The sequence below is a fragment of the Artemia franciscana genome, chromosome 12 (assembly GCF_032884065.1).
Source record: "Artemia franciscana chromosome 12, ASM3288406v1, whole genome shotgun sequence".
Lineage (NCBI taxonomy): Eukaryota > Metazoa > Arthropoda > Branchiopoda > Anostraca > Artemiidae > Artemia > Artemia franciscana.
Genome location: NC_088874.1, coordinates 12,965,157 through 12,991,988, shown reverse-complemented (window position 1 = coordinate 12,991,988; position 26,832 = coordinate 12,965,157). Strand labels below are relative to the sequence as shown.

The 26,832-nt window shown below is 36.9% G+C and overlaps 1 protein-coding gene across 3 annotated transcripts in view; it reads right to left on the bottom strand.

The window, feature by feature from the left end:
• Positions 1-9,972, bottom strand: part of LOC136033706 (carbonic anhydrase 2-like) — a 130,699-nt gene extending 120,727 nt beyond the window's left edge. For all 3 annotated transcript variants that reach the window (XR_010619002.1, XM_065714572.1, XM_065714574.1), the window contains exon 1: positions 9,919-9,972. Coding sequence is in view for 2 of the 3 variants with exons in the window: in XM_065714572.1 (XP_065570644.1) it covers positions 9,919-9,952 (34 nt within the window). In the remaining variant the exon portion in view is untranslated. The remainder of the gene's footprint in view (positions 1-9,918) is intronic.
• Between the last annotated feature and the right edge of the window lie 16,860 nt (positions 9,973-26,832).

Genomic DNA, 26,832 nt, shown 5'->3' with positions numbered 1-26,832 from the left:
TCAAAAACGAATGTATTCAAGCCGAAGTAGCTCAGTTATATAACTACCTGTGTTGGCGCAGTGGGTTTGACCTTAGCGTGGTAATACGGGACCCAGAGATCGAACCATGCTGCAGGAATGCACTACAGGGCCGACGCAGGGACCTTAGTAGTCAAGAAGCGTCGTTAATCCGATACAAATGCAAATACAGTAGCTCAGTTGGTAAAGCGTTATGTTCCAGGTTCTAGGTCCGAGAGGTTTCAGGTTCGAACCTTGGCTTTAGCATTAATACAAAAGAATAAAAAACTAAAAAAGATAAAAACTACAAAAAAACCTAAAAAGAAAATACTTAAAACAACTAAAAAAGCTAAAAAACTAAAAAAAGGGTAAAAACTAAAAACTAAAAAAGTAAAAAAAACTAAAAAAAAGGTAAAAACTACAAAAAAAAACTAAAAAGAAAAAAAACTAAAAACTAATAAAAAAACTGAAAAAATAAAAAAAACTAAAAAAGGTAAATGTATTCAAGCCGAAGTAGCTGAGTTGGTAAAGCGTTATGTTCCAGGTTCTAGGTCCGAGTGGTTCCAGGTTCGAACCTTGGCTTTAGCATTAATACAAAAGAAGAAGAAAAACTAAAAAAAACTAAAAACTAAAAAAATGTAAAAACCTAAAAACTAAAAAAAAAATCTAAAAAAACTAAAAACTGAAAAAGAAAAAAAACGAAAAAACTTAAGAATGAAGGAGAAAAAGAAAAATAAAAATAAAAAAAGGGAATATAAATGACGACCGGGACACTCAAAGAGAAACTACAGACTGGGACACCGGGACACAAATGACGACTGGGACGTGTGTGTCGACTGACGTCATGTTTGTGTGTCGACTTTCGTCATGTTTGTTGACTATAAATGACGACTGGGACACAGGGACACAGCTACAACGGGGACGCCGGGGGGCACAGGGTAAATTAACTTGGCAATTTAAAAAATTTAGTTTTCATTATAACGAACTTTTAAATAAATATCAAAAGAATTATCTAGAAATACTTAAAGAAATTTTCAACTAATTTCGGAGGTTCGAGAAATGTTGTCGCAGCGCCATTTATTTTGAATTGTGTTTCTAATTGAGCGGATTTTCTTAAAAATTAGCCACATGGTAAAGATGAATTCTATAATTGTTTGGTTCATTCAGGTTTTTTGCAATGTGTTAATATTTGTGGTTTGGTAAAATTTATAATATTTAGTTTACCTATTGTTGCTAAAGGGAGGGATATATTAACAGGATAAGCTTGTTTTGGTTTTACTTGGTTGTTTTACATTTGCTGTTTTTTTTTTTCTTTCATGGGCATGTGTTTTGGGGGTGATACCTGACGCGGGGATGCCATGGATATTCTGTGGTAGCCACAACACTATGCTGGTTGGAGAATTTAGAGTGGCGAAACCCTATATAGGCCAGTGTATTCTCCTGATGAGCCCTTGTGTTGGGTGTTGCCTCTGAATTATTTGTCTATATTATTTTTTCTATTGTTTGGTAAATGACGACTTATACTTATTGACGACATGACTGCCTGTCCATGGATAATTCTTTATGGTTGATTGTGTGTGGCTATGCTGTTTGACCTATGTGATTGTATGGATGAGTAGGGTTAAGGCCTCATTCAAGTGCTGGTCTATATTAATCACTAATTTAGGAAAACAGTCTTCCTTTTCTCCTTCTGTGTCTCTTTTTTTGTGTTTGTGCTGTTGCATTGGTGATTTCTCTTTTCATGATATATTCACAGGTGGTACACAGGGACACAACTACAATGGCGCGTAACTAATATGGCGCGTAACGACTTACGCGCGCGGGGAAACTTTCTCTTGACACTCAAAGAGAAAGCGACCGGGACACAAGGAATGTTCGATTAGCAATCGTCATAAACAAAGCACCGGGGCACAAATGACGACCGGGACACAGGGAATATAAATGACGACCGCGACACAGGGAAATAACAACGGGGACGCCGGGGGGTACAGGGGGATATATAAATGACGACGGGGACACGGGGAATGTTCGATTAGCAATCACCATCAACAAAGCTCAAGGGCAATCATTAGAATAATGAGGTATAGATCTGAATACAGATTGCTTTTCCCATGGACAATTATATGTTGCATGTTCAAGAGTCGGTAAACCTGACAATCTATTTATATGCACAAACACTGGGAGAGCCAAGAATGTTGTATATTCGCAAGTTTTACGTAGTTAAAAATATATATATATATATATATATATATATATATATATATCTATCTATATTCGCAGGTGGGACACAGGGACACAACTACAATGGCGCGTAACTAATATGGCGCGTAACGAATTACGCCCCCGGGGGGGGGGGCTTTGGTGTGGGCGCGAAGCGCCCCCACCAACTAGGTGTTGGGGTGGCGCTAAGCATCACCCCAACAGCTAGTATATATATATATATATATATATATATATATATATATATATATATATATATTATATATATATATATATATATATATATATATATATATATATATATATATATATATATATATATATATATATATATATATATATATATATACAGAATGAATTTGTAATTGTGCCAGTGGATAAAGCTAATAATAATTTAGCCATAATTTTTCAGAAGCTGTATTGTGTTATCTTGAAAAGGGAGTTATGCACAACTAATGTTTACGAAAAGGTAAATTTAGAGGATGAGAATTTAATTGAAAAGACTGAAGAAATACTTTTTTAAAATTTTAATATTAAATTAAATGACAATGATAAAAAGTTCCCTTTCCTATATTGGACTACAGAATATCTACAGAAATCTTCAGAATGAATTTGTAATTGTGCAGTGGATAAAGCTAATAATAATTTAGCCATAATTTGTCAGAAGCTGTATTGTGTTATCTTAAAAAGGGAGTTATGCACAACTAATGTTTAAGAAAAGGTAAATTTAGAGGATGAGAATGTAATTGAAAAGACTGAAGAAATACTTTTTTTTAAATTTTAGTATTAAATTAAATGACAATGATAAAAAGTTCTCTTTCCTATATTGGACTATAAAATTTCATAAGAATCCCCCTAAACCACGGTTTATTGCTGGAGCAGCTAAATGTCCAACCCACATTGCTGCTACTGACCTCTCTTTAATTTTAAAGGAAATTATAAATAAACTTAAAACCTATTGTTCTGGTATTAAAAAATTTTCGAATTTTAATCCATATTGGAGTGTTAATAATTCACTGCAGTTGATAGATTCTTTAACAATGGTTTCAGCTAAAAGAATTGAGTCTTTCGATTTTGCGACAATGTATACAAATTTATCACTTAATGTAGTGTTAGATAATTTAAAAACTGTTACCAAGAAATCTTTCCTCTTATCTAGTAAAAGGTTCTTAAAAATAGAGGCTTATAATAAAAAAGCTACATGGACAAATTGCTTTAAGACTAAAGTTGATTTGAGATGTTAATTATGTAAAATTAGCAATTTCCTGAAAACTGATCTTGCTTGGGTTTCTTATAGAATTATTACTGTGTACTGGAAATTATCAAACAGTTCGTGCGGACAAACTGTAAGTAAGGAGCGATGGGGCTCAATAGTAACCAAAATTGTAAGAAACAGAGTCTTGATAATAAAATATAGATCAAAAGAATCGAATTTTGATGCCTATTCAAAACACATGAAATTCATCAAGTTTAGCATTACCCATCAAAATTTACGAGCCTGAAAAAATTTGCCCAATTTTGAAAAGGGGTAAAACATCCCCAAAACATAAAGCAATCTTAATTCAAATCCCACAATCAGATCTACTAACTATATCCTAGAACCTTACCGTAAGGGCTTCAGGCTCTTATATACAAAATGTGTAATTGTCCATTTTTTTTCCAGAAGGAAGATCACGGATGCGCTATTATTATATTTTTTTCCCATGGGTCATGTGGTCGGACCCCTGATTCTAGAAAATCAAGAGGGGGCTCATTTGAACGGAAATCAGAAATTCTACTGCCCTTTTTAAGCAACCAAAAAGAATTGAGGACAGCTAGCCCTCCTCTTACGCTACTATTTGCCCCAAAAGTGTCCGGTCAAAATCTTGAGATGGCCATTTTGTACAGCATAGTTTAAAGGCCCAATAACTATGCCTTCAGATATAACATATCCTCCACAGGCCCCGGAGAAAGGACTGTAAATTACGAAATATACCTATTGTTTGGGTATATTATATGGACGGGCATCCTTTTTTAGGAGGGAAATTTTCTGCTTGTGAGAATTTACTATGATAAAAATCTCCCGTAGGGAGGGAAGCCTCTGTTGGTGAGCTTTCCAGGGGACATTTTGCCCCGAGGAATTTTTTTTTTACAAAATTCCTTTACAAGATCCTTTTTATTGGTACGACTTTAGTTTTTTCGTCTAAATTTAACAAGTGGAGAACGAATTTTGTAAAATTTCCCAAATTTAACAATTAAAAAAATTAAAAATAATGAAAATTTAACAATTAAAACCAAATTTCAAATTTACCAATTGGAGATGTTCAGGGGAAATTTTCAGCAGGGTTGACATCGTCTGGAGGGGTTTGCCATGAAATTAGGATTTTCTGAAGGGGTTTTGAGGGGGGTTGTATTTCAACTGGAGCATTTTTTACTGTGGGTGATTTCGGGGGAAAATTTCAGTGAAAGGGATACCTGAAATGATTTGAAGAACAATCAGACATTAGTCTTTTTCTAATGAAAGTATACCCAGGTGAATTTTTTATGCGGAATTGTCCGCAAGAAATTTCTCTGAGGGATTTTCAACAAGGATGGAATTGCCCGGGGGTAATTTTCCTGGAGGGGTATTTTACATGAGGGACATTACTTTGAAGAATTTTATGTGGGGGGAGGGGACTTTCCATGGAGGGAATATGGATTTTTGGCACTGTTTGAAAATGATCAGAATTAAAAAAAAACAAGTTTCATCAACTGAAAAGTAAGGAGCAATATTAAAACATAAAACGAACAAAAATTATTCGGTATATGAGAGGGATTGTTCCCTCCTCAATGCCTCACTCTTAACGCTAAAGATTGACTTTTTTGCCCATTCTTTAAGAACGAATCCTGAGACACAAGGGCCGAGTAATTAGAATAAGAAGCATTTTTAAAGGTTATAAAACACTTTAGCGTAAAGCGAGGTATTGAGTATAAGAAAACCCCCCTCATATACGGAATAATTTCTGTCCATTTTAAGTTTCAATATTGCTCCTTAGTTTCAGTTGAAAGACTTTTTTCTTTTTTATTTACTCTGGGAAGGAATAGCTTCGCTCTTTACTTTTGTGAGAAAAAATTTGTTTTGTTGTCTTTAATTGTTTCTATGTTGGCTACAGCAAAAGCCAATCGGCCGCAATGTTTCACTCAGTCTTGTCAGTAAAGTTAATTTTTAGTACTTTTAACAGGTTAAACACGGGTTCTGACCTATATAGTACAGTCAATCTAAGATTTAAGCTCAAACAAACTGCAATAGTTTTGATTTTCGCACCATTCGAAATGGAAAAGAATTTTCCACAACAAATAAAAATCAGCTGAAATTGGACGAGGTGGATTCCATCGTTTTTCGTCTTTTCTTCTAAAATGGGGAATTTTCAAAAACAACTTAATTTGCACGCATAGAAAGCCGGTAATAGGTAAATATGGTACGTAGATTACGAATATGCACTTTTGCTTGCTTTGAACGCTCATTTTCGGCCCCTCCCACCCATAAATATAGCGTCAATATAGGTCTAATAGCAATGTTACGCGAAGTTTAATTCATAAACTTTAGTAAAACAGAAAAAAAAATTGGACTGCTGAAGTCACTTCCATATTAATTTCACCACCCCCCACTCTCCATCCTATGCGTGAACCCTCTGAATTATTGAAATCCAATAAGTAACTTCTCACAACTAGCCAAATCGTTAATTTTAATTTGAAAAAAAATCACGGATAATTTGAAATTGCAAAAGCATTGGAGATTCTTACATTTATTTGATTAATCACGTTTTTTCTTCATCTTCGATTTGAAATTGGGAATTACAGCAACTACTTCCCTTACAAAATTTGCAAGCAATGTCATATTCGATGCCATTTCAATGACAGCTACTCCGGTCATTATCACAGGATTCCTTACAGCCAGACTTCACAACAATGAAAATTTTCTTTGGTTTTGCTGGAAGCTCCGTGAGGATAGGGTAAAACATGCGGTTCTGGAGGGATAGGGCTCTGAACCCGAATCAAATCTTTTACTTAAAGAAAGGTTCGGAAACAGTGAAATTTCACTGCTGCTGAGGTGGGAGGTAGATCCTGGGGATGGGCAAAAGTTGCAGACGTTGTTACTTTCCGCTGAAAGACTTTATGTCGGTAGCTGTCAAGATTGTCGGTAGATTTTCCACCGTACAATATGGAAAGTGCAGCCTCTCCCAGCATTAATCTGTTTTCGAAACATAAATTTATGAAAATGTTGAAGCATTTTCCCTAAACTGTTCGTTGTCTCTCAGCCGTTTAAGCGCATCCTTTTGCCTAGTCCATGTAAACGGGAAGTTGTGTCGCAGCCAGGAATTGCGTGAGCAAAAGGAAGCAGTTTGAATATTTCAGTCCCAATTTTCTTAACAATGGCTTCAATGTCCAAAGCTGTACCTAAAGTAGTTGGCTTATGCTCACTTTGCAGTTAGACCTTGGGGTGCTGAGTTCGGAACTTGCCCAAATTGTCAAAAAGCGACGCAGGATAGGAGCAAATTTCGTATTCAAATGAAGATTCATCACCCATATTCAGTCTTTATGGAATTCTCCCCCAATTTTTTGTTTCGCCGTCATCAAGACTACCCTATCCTTCCGTTTAAACGAATGCTCCTTCAGAGATTTTCCTACCACTCTGTCAAGAATCTTCTCCCAGACTTTCACTGCTTTGTCGGTGTTCAAGTTTTCTGCAGCAGTCATGCCAGTAACAAGTTTTTGAAGTGATAACGGACAACTCTCGAAAGGAGGCAAATGATCGACAAAGTCAATAACTATCTGTGTTTCTTTGCAGTCCCTCTACTACCTTGAAATACCAGACTCTTTGTGTTAGTCACTTGTTTGATACGAAACATTCGTCAGTTCTTGCTTCATAAGGTTATCGTGAGCACAGGCTGGACGTCCCATTGCCCACTGAAGTCTCTGTTCTTCCTTCACTCCTCTACCTCCAGTCAATCTGGTTGCTGTTTTCAGACTTCTCATCAGTTCTTGTTGTATGACCAAATATGTAGATAAACCGGCCCAGAATCTGTCCGATCTTCCCACAATGTGTAAGCCTAGCTAATTTTTGTAGAATTTTTCACCAAGTGGGGTTTGAGTATTTGAGAGCGTCCGGTTACACCCATGTCTGATTCCACCCCGACCCCCACTACGTAAATCCGGGTTTCATGTGCATTAGAATCAGATCGCTTTAGAGTATGAATAACACCAATCTCTTCAGGTGCTTTTGACAGCTTCACAAGACACTCTTGTCATACCATACAAATAATTATAAAGCTATGGTTATCTCCTGTATGTCTGAATCATTCTGGTAGAGAAGCAGTATTTATTGACAATAAAAGGTATCCTTACTCTTGATGGCTCTTGGTAAAACATACCCATCATACCTTTACTATAAACATACCTTTTTTTATTCAGCGATGCTCTGATTTCAGCTTGGAAAAACCTACCTTGGATCTTGAATGTAAATGAAAAGTTAACTCGAAGCCATAATTGATCAGTAAGCGTACTGCTTACATATTTTTTCAAACTCGAATGTCGGCAAAATGAGGCAGCTTGTTCTTGCGCATAACCGCATCTATTGAATAATTTCTCACCAAGAGCGTTGAAGAACATTGCAGATGCGGGACAATTTTGAGATATGTGCAAAACCCATTCATTAGATTGAGTGTGCGTGGGGGGGGGGGAAAGGGGCAAAATAAGAAGAAACTAGGACATGCATTTTTTCTAACATTTCGGTATATGAAGTATAAATTTTATCTGCTTTGATCCAACTTCGTGTAATATCTAACGTGCATTAATGCACGCTTTATCTCGTGTGAATGTGTTTCTGGGCTCGAGGGGGGGCAAACAATTCAGGGACAGTCAAAACACAGAACTTAGTCCATCTGCCAGAGTTTCTTATCACCGACTTTTTAGAAATGCTAATCGTTTTAAGTCGTTATTTTAGAAGAAAAGACGAAAAAAATGTCAGTTTCACCTCAACCAATTGCAATTTGTTTGAGGTAGCCCCTAAAATTGATTTAGACTGAATGTACTAATATTATATGAGACTGATGAGCATACCCATATTAAGAGTCTTGCTTTTAGTTTGTTTGTTGTTTTTAAACATTACTACTCTAAACATACGTCTGGATATGTTCATCCTTTGATAATGTATCCGAAGTATTAATACATCTACACATTCGGGTTAGGAAGAGGGTGTGTTTCCTGGTCCATACTGGGCTTTGGACTCATTTTGAAGAATTATTTACACGAGTAGTAACTATTCGAACATGTCCAGCCTCTACTTGCTACCCTCACATCGCTAAAACAATAATTATAAGATTTCTTAGGTAGAGGGATCAAATACCAAAGAAATGTGTTCTGGGCCCAGCATGGATCCTTTGGAGGATTTTAGGGAGATATATCACAACCTTTCCTTTCATTTACGGCTTCACAGTTATTCTTCTGAGAAACAACATAAAGTCGTGATGTCCTGCCTCTTAGGAACTGAGTATCAAGTGCACACTTAAATATTGAAATTTTGACTTTGAGCTCTAATCCCTTTAGAATACGCAGACGTTCCGTTATGCGCAATCCAGACACGTTTCTGTGCAGCAGTTATGGTCAAGGAGTTTCTCTTGCAATCCCAATTTATACGAGATCTTGAGGGATGCTTGTGGATACTCTAAAAAGCGGCCACTTTAGAATGATCAGGGTGAAATGGAAATCTTTCTAGCAAGAGAAAGAGGACGTCTTCCCCTCTTAAGCTCACACTGACAGACTGATTGAAATGAATCCAAAAATGATCTTTTTTTCCAAATTGGACCCACCAGTCTGACCGTGTTGTCCAAAATGGACCCGCCAACCATGTTGTCTGACAATGCAGACGGTAAATTTCTTACTATATTGCAGACTAAACAATAACTATGGTGAATTTCAACTCCTTTCTTTTTCGTCGTACACTTTCTTACTTTTGTAGTGTGAAAAAAATAGATCATATTCAAATAGACCTCCCCCCTTATAAATTATATGGTTCGCACTGAAAATAAAAGGGTTTGTGTTTTTTATGAAAAGCAAGAAAGTTGTGTATGGTACCACTCCTTCTTAAAAAACATATTAATAACCACGATCAAAAGTTCTGCCGGTCTGCCCAGAATGAGACCCAGCGTCTGGTCTTGAGGATTTGGCAGCTAGTGCATTGAGTAGTCGAGGAAATTGAGTGGTCGCATCAAAAGTTTTGTATATGTATTTATATTACTTTTTTACAAGTCACGCATTTTTTTGGGGAGGGAGGAGGAGGGGGAGTGTCAACCCCGGTAGGACCCTCCTAGATATGGCCTTGTCAGATACACTTTTAAAAAAATTGAATAATTTTAGAGGACATCAATGATCAGCATGGAATTACTGAGCCGTTGTCCTTTTGAATACTTTTCACAGAAATTTACAGAGAACTACAAAAAAAACAAAAACATATTCTTTCACCTACAAAGCAGCTATTTATCCCTATAAGCGTAATTCAAGTAGCGTCAATGTTGATGAAGTATTGCACTGTACATGATAAGTTGTTACCGAAATGATCCACTTTTTATTGTGTTAATTTTGGGGGAAAAGTCCGAATTCCTGGAAAATTTAATAAAGAAAATATTAAGTTTTTTTATTCACCAAAAAATAATCATATACAGGTAGCTAAAAGTTAAAACTGACCATTTTCTTCTGCGTATCCCCAATTACCTCCCATGGTACACTATAGACTGTTTTATTCGAAATGAAATTTTGAAGGATCATTAGTTTGATTATGACACCCTATAAACTTTTCGAAATTGATAAGAGGTTTTAAAAAAGACATCATTTATCCGCCCGGCATTCTGTGATATGTTATTACACCTTAAGAAATTCCTGTAAATAGACAATTTCTTATGCCAATTAAGAACAGATGGCTTGACTTGTGCTATTTGTGTTGCGAGAGCAACACTTTGGTTTTGTCGCGTTTCTTTTTTTTCACCCGATTTCAGCACCCCGATTTCAGGTTATTCCTAGAAAGTGGTAAGGGTCTAATCTCTAAGGTTTTTACGGAATGTGTGGACCTTAGGCCGGATTGATGAATATGACTTTGCATTTTGGAAAGCTTCATAGAGCTCTTGCCTGGGGCCAAAAAGGATGGTTTTTGCTTGTCCTTGAGCCAGAGCCTATAGTGTGTGAAGTGACTTAGAGTCTTATAGCCTATGTCAGAGAAAACTATCCAAAAGTTATGCAGTCAAGCTTTCGTTTCATCAAACCATGTTTCTCCTTTCGTGGAAAGCTCCGTTCTAGCAGGCAAGCAGGCAGGCACCAGTTTCAAATTGAGGATGGATTAAAATCTATAAGTGTTAAATATATGCGGCAGTTACCCGGTCCCACAACCAATATATCTTCTTTGAGTGGTAAATAGAAAAATTTACTGAAATAAAAAAGTGGGGACCGAAAGTGCTGCCATCTATTGTTTCTACCTATTTCTAGTCGGGATTTCAGGTAAGTTTATCATTCGGTTTTTCGTACTTGGGATTGCGGTAGAGAAATAGTATCAGATCTACCTCTTAAACCTTAAAAGTTCTCTCATTGCTAAAGAAATCAGAGCTTATCCTTAGCTCCTTTCTAAGTGATGACGTTAGAAACTAGGTCTACGGCAAAAAGTCAACTTTTGAACTAAGACAGATAAATTTTTTTTCGAGGGCAGTCGATAGCTCTTGATGAGCTGATCAAAGTATATTTCATCCATTTTTTGGTAGAAAAATCCCTTCATCAGATATACCAGTTTGAAAGTTTAAAGAGGTTGACAACTTCAGTAGTAAGGTACACACGAAACCAAAAATAGACCGATACAGAAATGGCATCAATAATACATCTTAAACTTTAAAAGTTCTCCCATTGCTAAAGAAATTAGAGTTTATCCTTTGCTGCTTTCTAAGTGATGACGTTACAAACTTGACCTATGGCAAAAAAGTCAACTTCTGAACTAAGATAGATAGATTTTTTTTTGACGGCAGTCGATAGCTCTTGATGAGCTGATCAAAATATATCTCATCCATTTTTCGGTTAGAAAAATTTTATTAGAAAAAATTTTTAGTTTGAAGGGGTTTACAGCTTCAGTAGTAAGGTACACACTGAAACCAAAAATAGGCCGATACCAATTGTGAGACATATTGGGGAGTTGTAAGAACAGTCGGCTGTTAGCTCATAATCATCTTCGGCAATCAGGGGTTCGCAACTCTTGCTAGTTTGTTGTACCTATTATTTGTTTCTGGTGTATCTGATGGTAAGACCAATTTGGTTCCAGCGGTAAGACATGTAGGGGACTTGTAAGTAATAATTGGCTTTTAGGCTACAATCCATCTTCAGCGATGAGGGGTTTGCAGCTTTTGCTACTTGTAATAAGGGGTTTGTAACTTTTACGAGTTGGTGTACCTAGTATTTATTTCAAGATCTTTACAGATTAGCAGGTTCAGCGTTTAATTAAAGCAAGGAAACAAAACTAAAGTGTTCCTCTCGCAAAAATTTACTCGGCGAAGCCGAACAAAGGTTGCCGCAACACCTCACTTTGCCCATGCAATGTAGATCTAGTTTGAGCAGTAAATGTGTATCAGTGGCAACACTATAAACGCTGCCTGAGTAAGGAACCGTATGCCTTCAATGTATTATTTTATTTTCTGGCCCACTTTGGACGGAAGAGCTAGTCGTAGTCTTTGAAGAAGAGGCATATTCAATTGGAAATTGGAAGTTGTGGTACCCTTTTAAGAGTCAAAACCAATCAGAGGGTACCTAGTCTTCCTCCAGTACCCTTTTTGCTAGCCAGCCGCCCCCACCACCCTCCCCCTAACTGCCAGGATACATTTTAATCAATTTGAGAGCTGTTTGTTCAGAATATATGAAAGGTCCAATAAATATGCCTACCATGATGACACCACGTCCTTTGCTCCTGGAGGCAAGGGTCGTAAATAATAAAAATTGCGAACTGTTTACATATATTTTTTATAATCGAAAAGGGGAAGCTTGTTTGATGATGTAAGTGTAATTTGATCGAACTTTTAGTAGATTCTTTTCTTGTTCTAAAGGGTCAAGTTGGTTCAAGAGGGAGGAGTGGGCCAGAAATTTTCCCTGGTTACTTCGAAACTTACAAAGGTAAGTCATTGGGCCAAGAAGAATATGAGAAAAAACGGTCCGGGGTATCCCCCAACCCTGAAGGTGGTGCAAGAAAAGGAGGTAAAAATTTGTCTTTTCTGATCTGCTCAAAATTTACATTCTTATGTTTTTTTGGTAAAGGAAGCCCTGCTGCAAAAGGAAAAATAGAAAAAGTTGGTTGCCCAAAAATGGGACCCAACAAAGGACCAGATAAGGGTCAAAATTTTCTCCTGCCACTTCGTATCCAATAAGGGACTGCAGAAACTTAGGAGGGCTCCTGTCCGATTGAAAGTTCTAGTGCTCTTTTAAAGAACTGACTGTTCTAAAATGACAACCCACGTCTCATTTCCATCTATTCCTTTCCCCGTAGCCCCATGATGCTGGAAAAAAATTTCTAAGATAATAGTTTTTTTCGGAAGCGTCAAAAGGTCTAGTAAGTATGCCTTCAGGGTCAAGGTTACCCTCAAAGCCTTAAAGGCAATTACCTTAATTTTTGAAAATTACCCATTGTTCACAGATGGGCTTTAATAGAAGAGGCGTCTGTACTTGATCTTGGTTGTCCGATCAGGGAGGAACTTTTAGGAACTGTTCCCTAGACCAAGAATTCAGGAAAAGCCCTTGGGGGATCAAGCAGAAACTCTTAGAAAATTCTGGGGGAAGGGGGAGATAGGAGAAGCAAATAATAAGCCAAAAGTGCATCGAGGCTGTCAAAATAGCATTCCTGCAATATCTCATGAACAGCTTAGGGGATGGAGTTGAAAACTGGAGATACTGTTGGGGAAAGGCAGCAGGAGGGGACAAGGTGATGTCAAATGTATTCTGGAGAAGGGGCAGTGGTTAAGTAGTGAAGTAAATCAAAAGAAGCTATTTGTTGCCAGGTTATCAAAACGGCGTATCTGCGATAGCTTGGGATTGGCTTGCGAGATAAGTTGAAACTTTCAGAGAGTTTTTCTTGGAGGGTGGAACAGTGGAACAACTTTGGAAGGGGGATAAGTAAACCTTAGGATTCTGCGCGTATCTAAGCTGTCAAAATAGCATAAGTAACATCCCGTAACGGCTGGGGGGACGCCATTGGAACTAGCAGGTAATACAGGTGGGCCAAGGAACTTCACCCCCTTCCCCAAAATTTCCACTGGCTGGTCTGGAACAAATAAAAGAATTTTGTCTTCGATCAACTTGAACGTTTTTCTAATCTAAGTCTATAAGGAAATTAGAACTTAGTCACGTCTAAAAAGCAAGGTAAGTCAGGTAAGTCAGAAAAGAGTGTTGCGAAGTTATCAAAATAGTGTAAATGTAATATTGCTTGAACTTATTGGGGTTCCCAATTGAAACTTTTTCAGGGAGCGTGAGGGTGGTCAAGTGGCCTTCAGCTTTTAACTCCAGAAAAAAGGGGGTTGCGAGGTCTGGACTGTTCTATACCCGATAGTCCTAAACATTTTTGCACTATAAGCCTCTATAGGACGTATAATCTATTCATAGTTAAGTACCGAGTTATGCTGAAAAACACTAATGAGTTGCTGGACAAGCAGTGTATCTGCAATATCCCGGTACTGCTTTTTGGATCAAGTCTTCAAAGTTTTTTTTCTCATTAGGATGTAATTGATTCCTTCTACAGGCCCAGTAATTTACAAGCATATCAAAATTGTAAATATGCTGGTTCCATTTTCGGGCGTCATAAATTGGTACGGCAGAAATTAGTTTCAATTTTTACAATACAATAGTATTACAAGTCCTGGCTGATGAAAAATAGTTTTTGGCCGATTTTTAAATGCAATTTCTTTTTGTAATTTTTTTTTCTCTACATGACGGTTCCCTTCAGTCAATCCCCCATGTCGTTCATGAGATAATACGGATGCGCTATTTGATAGCCAGGGTGAATATAACGTCTTTTGATTTACCTTATCGCTTCAGCGCCAATAGATGCGAAATACCGCTGGGGCTAATAGTGCCCACAACTTTTAGGCAGATCAGAGACGAATATATGTTGGCACTCACATCCCCTAGCTCTAGATACAAAATACGAATTCCCCTTGATTCATCCCCCCCCCGAAAAAAACCTACTGCGTTACTTGCGCTTTACTGGAAACTATGTGCCTTGACCAGTCTTGGAAAGAACTTATAAAATCAAAGAATATTTGACATATAGTGATATTAATTGCTGAAAGCTCATTAGTTCAAGGTTTTATTTCTCTATAACTCTTGTTGTAATTTTCAAAGCTGTAATAACTGGAAAAGAAAATATTTATATATATAATTTGTAATATAATTGAGTTCAGTGAAGCGCTAATGACGCAGTAGACTTTAGATTTTATAGCTAGGGAAGGGGGCAGTATCCAAACTCTTGTTTGTAGTGAAACTATCTTTGTCTTGAACAGTCTGGGAAAGAACTAATAAATTTAAGCTGTATGTTTAATATATTTTGATATTAATTGCTGAATGATCATCAGTTCAAAAGTTAATTTTACTGTAATTCTTATGTTTAGCCTATTTTCAATGTTGTAATAAGTACGAAACAAAATATATTTAATATAATTCGTTTTTAGTAAAATGTCAATAACGCAGCAGGTTTTAAACATTTGCAGTTAGGGAAGGAGGCAGTTTCCAAACTCTTGTTTGTAGGGATTTTTTGTTCCTTCAAACTTAATTCACATATTCAATTCAAGTTTTACTCGTTTTAAAATTTTAATTTAAATTTAAAATTAAATTAATATTTAAAATTATTTAAATAATTAATATTTAAATAATAAATATTTAAAATAATATTTAAAATTTAAAATTAAAATTAATATTAGCACCTGTTGAATGTTTGTTTGCTATGATTGTTTATTTAATTTATGTCGTTTTGGGCTTCATTTAAACATCAATAGCAAAGATTTTTTTGGTTTTTAGCTTGATTTGCATATTCAACTTGGGCTATATTCATTTAAAAAAATATTTGTTCATTTATATTAGTATCAAATGTATTTTGATCTGATTGCTTATGTAATCTTTGTTCGATTTGGGTTTCATTTATTCTTTAATAATAATTTCTGGTCGTTTTGACTTAGAGTTATTGTTGGTTCTTGTTTCTTCTGGTATTAAGTTTAATGTAGCCTTTACTTTTCTTTGAAAAACTTCTTTTTCGGAAAGAATTTTTGAATTAATTTTTGTTTGTTCGTTATTGCCAAAGTTTCGAGTTTTCCAAAATTTCCTATTTCAACATAATTTTCTATTCTAAAGTATAAAACTATATGTGTCTTTAACAGTCTTGACAAGAACTAATAAAGTTAAACTAAATATTTGATATTTAATTCTATTAACTGCTGAAAGCTCATCAGCCCAAAATTTTGTTTCACTGCAATTTTTGTTTTATTTGTAATTTTCAATAAGCACAAAAAAAAAATACTTGTAATATAATTTTTTCTAGTAAAGCACAAAATACGCCGTAGGTCTTAGGCTTTTACCGTTTGGGAAATAGGAAACAGCCCAACTCTTGTTTTTAGTGAAAACTATAGATGTATTGAACAGTTTTGAAAAGAGCTAATAAAATTAAACTGAACTTCCATGATTTTGGAATAAAATATAGTTAATTAGTTGGGTCTTTCGGAGGTAGGGGTTCAGGCCATGAAGGGAGAGCCAGGGGGTCACTCCCATGATTTTGAAATAAGATATTGTTAATAAATTTTTTCGTGGGGGTGAGGTGGGGAGATCGAAACATGAAGGGAGGGCCAAGGGTCAGCTCCCACGATTTTTAGAATAAAATATCGTTAATAAGCTGTTGTTTTTTCCGGGGGGAGGGGTTAATCCCAGAGTTTTGTTATATGGTCTTTGCTTTATTTTGAACAAAATAGCTACTTCAAAAATTCAATTGGATGGAATTTGGGGAAAGAGGGCGCGGGGAAAGGGCTAGATGCACTACTTTCCCTTTTGAGTTATAAAAATGCTAGAATTTTTTTGAAAGTGGCCAAGAAAAAATTGTCCTTTACTGGCCCTTAGTCAGGTTTCGTTTTGGCACGAGCCTTATATCTCATAATTATCCTTCTGGATTGATGTCCACTTATCCCAAGGACTTAAAGATTGAAGTTTGAGCCCATCGAGAAAAATGTTTTTAGCCCTCTTGGGCCAAATTCTTTGAGAAGGAGGGGTCCGTGTGTCTCGTAAAAATTTGCGTACATTAGACCAGGCTCCCCTTAGCCCAAGGACTTACAGCTGAAAGTTACCAACTCATCAGGGACAAAAAGTTTCTTTGACCATTCCTGAATCTCCTAGATCATCTCTCCCAACGAACTTTGACTTTTTTTCTCGTTAACAAGCTGATCGTTAATAAGCTGTTGTTTTTTTCGGGGGGGGGGGGGGTTAATCCCAGAATTTTGTTATACGATCTTTGCTTTATTTTGAACAAAATAGCTACTTCAAAAATTCAATTGGATGGAATTTGGGGAAAGAGGGCGCGGGGAAAGGGCTAGATGCGCTACTTTCCCTTTTGAGTTATAAAAACACTAGAATTTTTTTGAAAGTGGCCAAGAAAAAATTGTCCTTTACCAGTCAGGTTTCGTTTTGGCACGAGCCTTATATCTCATAATTATCCTTCTGGATTGATGTCCACTTATCCCAAGGACTTAAAGATTGAAGTTTGAGCCCATCGGGAAAAATGTTTTTAGCCCTCTTGGGCCAAATTCTTTGAGGAGGAAGGGTGTGTGTGTGTCTCGGAAAAATTTTCGTACATTAGACCAGGCTCCCCTTAGCCCAAGGACTTACAGCTGAAAGTTACCAACTCATCAGGGACAAAAAGTTTCTTTGACCATTCCTGAATCTCCTAGATCATCTCTCCCAACAAACTTTGACTTTTTTTTTCTTAGAGAACGATTCCGGGAAGTTTTGAGTCAATCGGTAACGCATTTTTCGCCATAAAACCTAGGTGTAAGCACTCGGCTATGTGTATTATTTACGACCCGTGTCCTAGAGGCTGGGGAGTCATACTATCCGTGAAGGCATATTCATTGAATCTTTTCACCATTTTCAAGATACTGTTACTTGAAAGTTGTTGTAACATATCTTTGGGTATTACTTCACTTACTTAACTTAAGTCTCGTGCCGGGCACTGCACGGCGTAGAGAGTGGCATCTGCCTCCTCCATCCACTTCTGTCCAGTGCGAGCGTTTGTGCTACGCTCAGTCTGATGTTTTCCATCGCTAGAAAGATTCGGACAGGCTGTGGGACCATCGCTTTTTTGGTTGGCCACGGGGTCGCTTCCAACCGGCTTTCGTAGGGTCAAAGTCAAAGATCATCTTAGCTGGCACCTGCAGGGGCATTCGAATCAGGTGTCCGAACTACTATAAGGTACGTTCAGCTGCTTTGATAGAAAACCGGGACTGCTTGGTGAGCTGCAGCACTTTCTCATTACTTATGAAATTAAACCACCATAGACCTTTTATCCTTCTCAGGCTCTTCATCTGAAATAATAGATCGATGGACTTTAGTATTGTGGTTGATGCATGCCATGTTTTAGTTCCGTAAAGCATTACATAACCGACAAGGGCGTAGAAAGTCTGCAGTTTAGTTGAACAACTGATGTTCAGTTTTCGCCAAAGATGTCGGTACAGCCTACCTATGGCAGAAGATGCTTTCGATATCATTGCTTGCACCTTGGGGAGAAGCGATCCATCTGGAGAAACTGTAGATCCCAGGTAGGTGAACCTTTTGGAAAACTCCAACGCTAGTTGTTCGGTCTAAACTAAGTTGTTCTGTCTAACGCTATAATTTTCGTTTTATCCCAGTTTGTCTGCAGTCCCACGTTTTCGACCTCTTCAAAAATCCGAAGCGCTTCCAACAACTGATCCATGGAGTCCGCTACGATGGCAAGGTCATCAGCAAAGTCAGCATCTGTAATGACGCGATCCCTAAACTTGAGCCCAAAACTGAGACGCGAAGTTGCCTTTGTCATGATGTGGTCTATGACGATATTGAAGAGCTCTGGGACCACTGCGCATCCTTGACGCGCTCCAGCTGTGATGTTGAACAACAGGCTGTGCCGGCCTTTGACTTGGACACATCTCTCTGCACCGTGATGTAGAGCTTTGAAGAGTCTGTAGTATTGCTCAGGGAGGACAGTCGATTCTAGAATCCTCCAAAGAGCTTCTCGGTTCACTGAGTCAAACACAGCACAGAAATCGACGAAGGCTAGAAAAACTTTACGTCAGGACTCCGTAGCTTTTTCTATTATCTGGTCGAATCCTGAAAGTCTGTTCGATGGTTGAACGGCCCAACATAAAAGCATTCTGACGTCGATTCAGCAGGACCATTGGGAAAAGTTTTCCGGGACCTGACAGCACAGTTATTCCACGGTTATTTGAGCAGTTGCTTGCAGAGCCTTTCTTCTTCCATAAGGTGATAATGACACCTTTCCGCCAATCTTTGGGGATTATCTTAGTTTACCAGATTATGGAGAACAGAGTGTGGAGGAACAAAAGCATTGTAGGGCCTGCATATTTTAGCAGCTCGGAGGTTAAACAACAGATACCAGCAGCTTTATTTGATTTAACTGCATTTTTTATTTCTGAGTGGCTGAAGGGCTCGTCTGGGGGAACATGTGCTTCATTTCTTTGACTGCTATACTGGGTAAGACTAACATTTGGAGGGACAGACGGACTGGCATTATTTAGGAGGAAGTAGAAGTAACCCCTCCCGTGCTCAAGACAGGAACCTCCGTCGATAAGAAGTGCCCCATCCCTGGATAGGACAGGTCCCGAAGTGAGAGTTTTATATTCTGTTAGGTCTTGGAAATGTTTGAACAGGCTACCCATTTCTTTTCTTGCAACAAACTGAGTCTCGGTGAATGAGTCTGTTCTGCCCTCCATTAATACTTCGATAAGTGGTCATGTCCCCAATGAGTCTTGCCCTTTGTCTTTGCTCTTTGACCTACACCGTTTTAATAGTTAGCCATAATTTCTTCGGAGAACGTCTCTTGCCAAACACTAGTTGTGTTGCTTCGCTTGTCTGCGATTTAAAATACTCCCAGGCACCTTTGCTGGTACTAAAATATGCTTGGGAGCTCGAAGCGATTCGATATCTCAATGTGGTGCTTCAAATTAGTATCTCGCTCCTTAAGTTTCCCAATATCTACAGTAACTGGCCTTCTTTCCAGTAGTTATTCTTGGAGGTAAACCTGAACTTCAGCAAACACCAGCCTGTGATCTGCATTCTAGAGCTCTACTGATCTGTAAGTCCTACAGTTTTTAAATGATGATCTCCAGTGGTTAGAAATAATGACGTTGTCAATCATGTTCTTTGTGCAACCGTCATTGCTGTACCACGTGTAATGGTGGATAATTTTGCGCCGAAAGTTGGTATTCTCGATAACTAGGTCGTGGGAACGGCATAGTTCAAGTAGGCGAAGGCCATTACCATCATGTGGGTCGGGAGATACAGGACCAACAGTGTGTGATATCATCACACACTGTGGCGTTCAAGTCACCGAGAAGAACAGTTATATCGTGGAGAGACACTGTCATGAGACACCTAGTCAGAGCTGAGTAGAAACCTTCCTTGGTTGTGTCGTCGGAATTGTTGGTTGGGGCATAGCATACGATGACGGTCATCTTACAATGCTTATGTCTCCGCTTCCGGTAACACCTGTTTCTGTGAGATCGGCAATCACCACTTTATTCTTGGAAAGATCTTCAAAAAGTAGGTTCTTTGATGCAGGTGTATTCAGAGTCAAAACGTTCCAGTTGACTATTCAAAGCCCTCTTTGGTCCAGAAGATTTAATTTGTCAGTCTTCCTGACGTCTTTGGCAGAATGTCTGTTGACGTGCGATGGTCGAGATCTTAAAAGGAAGTCTGGATCCGAGGCTAGTTTGTCATTATTCGTAGTGCTTATTTTCAGGTGGAGGGTTTCTAGCCCAACCGACCCTAGGCCTGGAACCTAATTAGAGCTACATTAAGCTGGATACTGAGATTCCTAGGGTGGGCTCCACCCACTACAAATGGTTGCAGCTACCCTGATCGGAATGTTTAATTAGGGAAACCCCATATTCAGAGGCACGTGGTCAGAAGACAAAGTCTACATCATTCTGGAGGAACTCCACTCACCTCCAACTCAACATATTACGAATGGTAAAACAGAAAAAGGGGAAGGAAGGTGGGTGCCCTCCAATGAATTTTTGTTCTTAAAAAGAGCACTAGACCTTTGAAGTTGCAATCCGACGAGCCCCCTCTGAAGCTTCTACAACCACTGCTACCACACGAAGAGAGCAAGAAAATAAAATAATAGATTGTGGGTCAATGGCTCTTTAATTAGCTAGTACTAGAGCACTGCCTCCAATACTACCCAGTTAAGTGAAGGTATTTTCTCTTCATTTTTATTTATTTCTAGTTTATAAGAATTAGTGTTCTTAACATTGGTTTCCAAACTTATTTTTCCACTCTGAACTGTCAATGCCTGTATTTTTATATAAGACACTATGATCATCTGGATAATCTAAGTCTATGAGAGTTTCACCTTCCCGCTTGTTACCACGTTCTACAATAACCTTCATCGTGCTCCTTTCCTTAGAACAAAGCTCACCAAAATAATCCATATGAACCAGGAAAGGACACTGCCCTGCTTAACTTCTTTTTTCACACTGAACTAACTACTAAACTCCCTTCCTAACTCAATTCTGTCAATATTATTGCTGGTGAATCAGATCGCTCATGTTCTGTAAACAACCTTCGAACCCTAAAGAGGGCACTAAAATATTTTATTTCCAGTCGAAAGAATTGACTTTTGACCACATTGACCATGCAAAGTGGACGGGAAAAAAAAATGATAAATAAAGCAATACTGGGGGGCTCTTTGCTTAGGCAACGCAAGAGTGAGGCCTCTGATTTAGCGAAGCCTATACATCAACGTCAAAATCAGTGTCAATCTCTTCACTTCTGTATTGATTTTCCCAGAGCACCTAAATCAATAAATGATAATCCTCACGGTGCCTGTGTCTTTTGCCGAGCAATGTCCTGCCATCTACAGTGTCCTCAATATGAAGTATCTATCTAGAGTACCAAAACAAATAAACTGCTGCTTTAAATATACATCCAAAACTCGACCTGGCCACCAAAGAACCAATCTTAGTTTTACCGTTATCAGGAAAGTATAACAGTTCAAAATAGGGATGAAACCTTTTAATTGACAATATAAAAAAAATTTAACTGGATATTTCGAACACATATACAGTGTTCATCATCAGCAGTAAAACTAAAGGACATCAATAAAAATAAACAAAATTTATACCCAATAAACTAATTACATATAGTTTATTGCTCTTATTTTTTTCAATGCAACAGCGGAAGCAAATCTTCTTGACCTTTTCGGTTCTGGTTTACTAGATTTATCTGACAAATCAGGTGGACAGAGGTCATAGCTCTTAGGTGAGGTGAGACATACTTTATTTGATCTCAGTAAATTATCATAAATTTAATTCAATCCAAATTCACCTGTATCTCTGTTTATGGAATTATTCTTGAATATATATTTTTTTAATTTCAATTGTTTCCCTGAAAAATTGCTTTAAACCTTGGTCCCTAGAAATCAAAGAAACATTATCAAACAAAATAAAATGATTGAGATAATTATAAATATGTTCCGATAGAGCCGATGTGAAATCCTCAGGTTTGGAATTCTGCTTTAAGGACGATGAAATCGAATTATGATGTTGTCGTAACCTTATTTTTAAATTCCGGTTAGTACGTGCCACGTAAGAGCTTCCATAAGTACATGGGTTTTTATAAACCCCACTTTGTTGCTCTACGGAATTTCAATCCTTTCCAGAATTTAAAAAACTAGCCAAAGTATAACTACCCATTAAAGCTACCTTTAGACCATTACTTTGTAAAATTCTTTTAAGTTTTTCACTCAGCCGTGGAACATATGGTAAAGAACAAAAAACATCTTTCTTTTCTGTTGTTTCCAGAATATCGCTAGAAAATTCTAAAAATTTTTTCCTTCTTTTCTAAGAAGTCTAGTCCATTAACCAACCTGGATAATGTTTACTTATTAAAATTGCTTTCAACAATAATAATTCCTCCTCAATGTATTTTGGAGAACAAATTCTAAAAGTGCGGTCGGTTAAGGATATGATTAAACCAATTTTTCCTTGGCAAGCATGACCGGAGAAGAACGACAAAAATCTATTATTGTTAGTAGGTTAGTAGTTCCTTTTTTGGATGTTCTTCTTAAAAAAAAAAAAAAAAAAAAAAAAAAAAAAAAAAAAAAAAAAAAAAAAAAAAAAAGAACGAAAGTAGTCTGGATTTTAAAATCCAAAAACAGTGTTCATTTGTTCGAAATATCCAGTTAAATTTTTTTATATCTGTTCACTGTCAATTAAAAGGTTTCATCCCTATTTAAACTGTTATACTTTCGTCATGGAAAGGCAGTGTGGTCTTCGAAGTTATTTATACCGTCATGAGACTAAGAGTCAAACATAGGTGTCCAAAAACAAACACAACATGCATCTGTATGACATCTAATTTCCACAAGAGTTCTTGCAGTAGGGTTTTTGAACTTATTTATTACAGATTTGGGATTATTATTACAATAGAAACACTATGAAATTTAAGATGCTAATCAGGGAAGGAATACTTTTTTTTAAATCTGTTTTTCAATGACAATTAGCAAGTAAACTTGCTAATTAAGAACTGTCGAGCATAAATAAGCTCATGAAAGATATCCAATTTCAAACAAACACAAATTGCGATGACTGAAGAGATAAAACATAAGCGAACAAAAAGAACAATGAATAATAAGGTAAGACTTAAAACGAACAGACATTACAAAAATTAAATTTGGTGATGTCATTCCCTTTTGAATGAGAATTTTTTTTCTGGTTGATCTCTTCCTTTATGATATCTAACAATTTTGACAGCTTAATAAAACATTTAAAAAATTTTATTGGATATATTCAGAGTAATCTATCGAACTAAGCAATCAATAACCAAATCAAATAGAAAATGAACAGAAGTTAAAACAATTAAGAGTAGGATTACCACCCGCACTCAAATCACGATTAAAATTATTACTTTTGCTTTCACAGAAAGGACATAAAAAATATATAAGTAAAACTCTAATCAGATCTCCACGAACAATATATCTTGATATAAATCATTTCTGATAATCAATTTAGTTTTGCTATTTTAAGAAGACCCTTATTTTTGTCACTTGTTTTATTTTTTAAAATGTATGTATGCCAAATGAAAAGAAAACCCAACGGGCTAAAGAAAACACTATGTATTCAAGTACTTTATTAGAAAGGCAGCTCTTGCCATAAGGGGGTTTTGAGAGGGGTGATCCCATCATACTTACTTGACGCAATCCCTACTGAATGTAAGCTGGGCGTCAATATTCATTGTGGTTTCTGTTCGTTTTGAATGTTTTGAAGTTAATTTCTTCATTCATTACATTTTTTGTTCATTTTAAGGTTAATATTTCAAATAAACTGTTCTTAAGTTTGTTTAAGTTCGAATTTTGCTTTTTCGTTTTGTGCGTTTCTTGTAATTAATTATTATTAAGCAATCTTATTAGGAGTCTGATTTAGTTAAAACACAAACACGGGATCGAATCCATAATCCCACCTAAATGCTTGAGCTGCAGGGACAGATTTCTTGTTTTATTCTTTAAATCCAAAATTGTTCTATCGACGCTATGCTTAAATGTCTAAATCACGGTTCTTTTAACTTTAAAAAATTCCATTCATTCTAATGGAGTTATTAATTTTTTTTTACCAAAGAATAAAATCAATAGACTCTTTGAATACATTTCCAAACTTAAGAAAATGTTCGGAAAATCTAGAACTTGAGGTAATTACTGGTAATTAGAGAATGTAGAAGACGCTAGGATAACACCACGTTTCGAAACATACCATTGCAATGGATATTGACCATTTTTTATAGTGTGATGTTTATAGTATTTATGGCTATAAAAATGCATAGACTCGAAAGCGACGGAATTAGGACAGGAAGCCAGCCCTTGTTGATATAATTGCATTACCAAGGGCTGAAAAGTCATTTCTTGAAGGCGTATGGCTTTTCTGTTCAGTGACCAACAATTCTTGGCCACGAATACTGTTTTAGTCGCGTGGAATATATTTATTGATAAGCATTTTTCGGCAAATATAAATAACGAATAAAAAGGAATCCAGACTACACGTTGCCTGAAATGGACTGCTTCTTCAGCAAAATCTTATTCTGTTTTATCGAAACGTTTACCTGAACTACATGAAAAACTAATATTCCGCTGAAAAATCCAATTTTGTATTAGCGCCATCTATTATGGTAATAAGATTAAGCTAGTAGAGACCAGTGTCCAAAAGGATTGATGATTCCAGTGTTTTCCCATACTACATGTGCTCTTCAATTACATGAAAAGGAGAAAGAAAATCATCCACATGTATTGTTGGCCTATATGGGTAACTAATCGACGTTTCAGTTTCTGGGCCTTTTCTACATGGAGAAGTTACAAGCCTGTCGCCCTACCTTGCCGCAGCTGGAATAGAACCCTGGTCCTCGTATTGTCCTATAGAGCACCAATCCATTGTGCTATTACACATGGACGGACTGGCACCATGAGGAAGGCATCAATTACTGCCTTTGGAAGGCACTTAAGGGGGGGGGGGTCTAAACCCAATAAAAGGGGTAATGGAGGAACTCGTCCAAGAAAAATTTGAAAATTTACCACCGTTAAATAGTTTTTTAGGCTATTTCTACACTCGCAGAGCTTATGCAAGTCTATTGATTTTTATACCGGCTTTAAATTAAACTTTGTTGTGAATTGAAGTCAGTTCTCAATTAGATCTACTTAAAAGTCCACTTCATATACGTCTACTGTCTAGTAGTACTGTATTACGCTTTTTAAGATTCTTTATTATTATTTGCTATGAGTTTAATGAAAAAAAAAATCAGACGAAGGACCACCCTAATCTATATAATATAGGTTCAAATTTTCAGTTGAAAATACTTTAGTTTTGGACAGTTTTAGAAAGCGCTTTAGTAAAAAAAAAAACTATTAAAATTTGTGCGTACTTTTCATTAAAACTGGTCACACTTTTTGTTTAGAGGACACCCCTGCCAAGTGATATGTAGACCGGTGGCTCAATCCGCATATACAAACATAGAGCTTGTCCATTATACTGTAGACTTAAGGTAAATACTTCAAATAAAAGTATCAACATTAAAATACTGACAATCTTAGAGAGGCTGTCCTTAAATACTTTCAAAAGATAATTCTATCAACAGCTAAGAGTAAATGCAAATATTCGTTACTGATGTGGTCATTAATTGCAACATAAAGGTCATACGAAATAAAACTGCACAATAAAATAGACATAGACATATTTATTGACACACTCGACATAGCACTAAAAAGCATTAAAACTGATCTGTTTACTAGGTACATAAAAAAAGAAGCACAAACACGAAATATAATTATTTTGTGCTGATAAACAGATTCGTGAAAAAGGAAACAAAAGATATGTGATACATGCACTTTATTTCATTGAGAATGTGACTTGCTAGTTCACAATTGGTGCAGAACTTAATCGTTATATTAGGGTCAAATTTTGGCACAGCAAGGTCTCCTTTGAGTACATATTTCAGCAGGAAGGGATTAATCGTCCACAAATTTGTGTCTATGCTTAAAGGACCGAAGGATGTAATTTGTTACAGCCAGAAAAACTATACCGGTAAGTTTGGTACCTTGAGGCAAATCGAGTATAACTGTCAAAAGTATACGCAAGTCAAAGCCAAAATCATTGGCAGCGCAATAGAGCTGCCTAAATAAAGAGCGATGTGGGAACATGTTATTCTTTTTTAGACCAGGGCACTTTGTATAGAAGGAGTTGCCGTAGAAACTTCGAAAGAGGCTCACTCGATTGTAAATTAAGGGTTCTAGTGTCATTTTAATAGTCAAAAGCGACTGGAGGCAACCAGTGTCTCCCCCTCCTAAGCCCATCATTTCCCCCAAAACAATTAATTAAAGTTTAGATATAGCCGTTTTGTTAAACATATTTGAAAGGTCCAGTAATCATGTCTTTGAGGATGACAACCCCCCCTCTCCACTGCCCTCAGGGAAAGGGTTGCAAGCTATGCCCCAGGTGCATATAAGGTTTTTATGGACCTGGTGGTCGTTTAAAGTTTGGAGAGGGCTCTTTGGATTGGAAATCAGCAATTCTAGTGTCGTTTTTAAGCGTCAAAGTGATCGGAGGGAAACAATCCCCTCTTCACGTCCTATTTTCCCCAAATACTTGCACTCCGATGCAAACTTTGAAGTGGCAATTTATTCAAAAACAGTCGAAAGATCATAAGCAATGCAAAAGTGCTGCCTAAGTAAAGAGCAATGTGGACACAATGTTATTTTTTATTTATTTATGTATTTTATTTTTTTGATTTTAGACCAGGGCACTTCGTATCGAAGGAGTTCAAAAAGTGCTTATTCGATTGGAAATCTAAATAGCG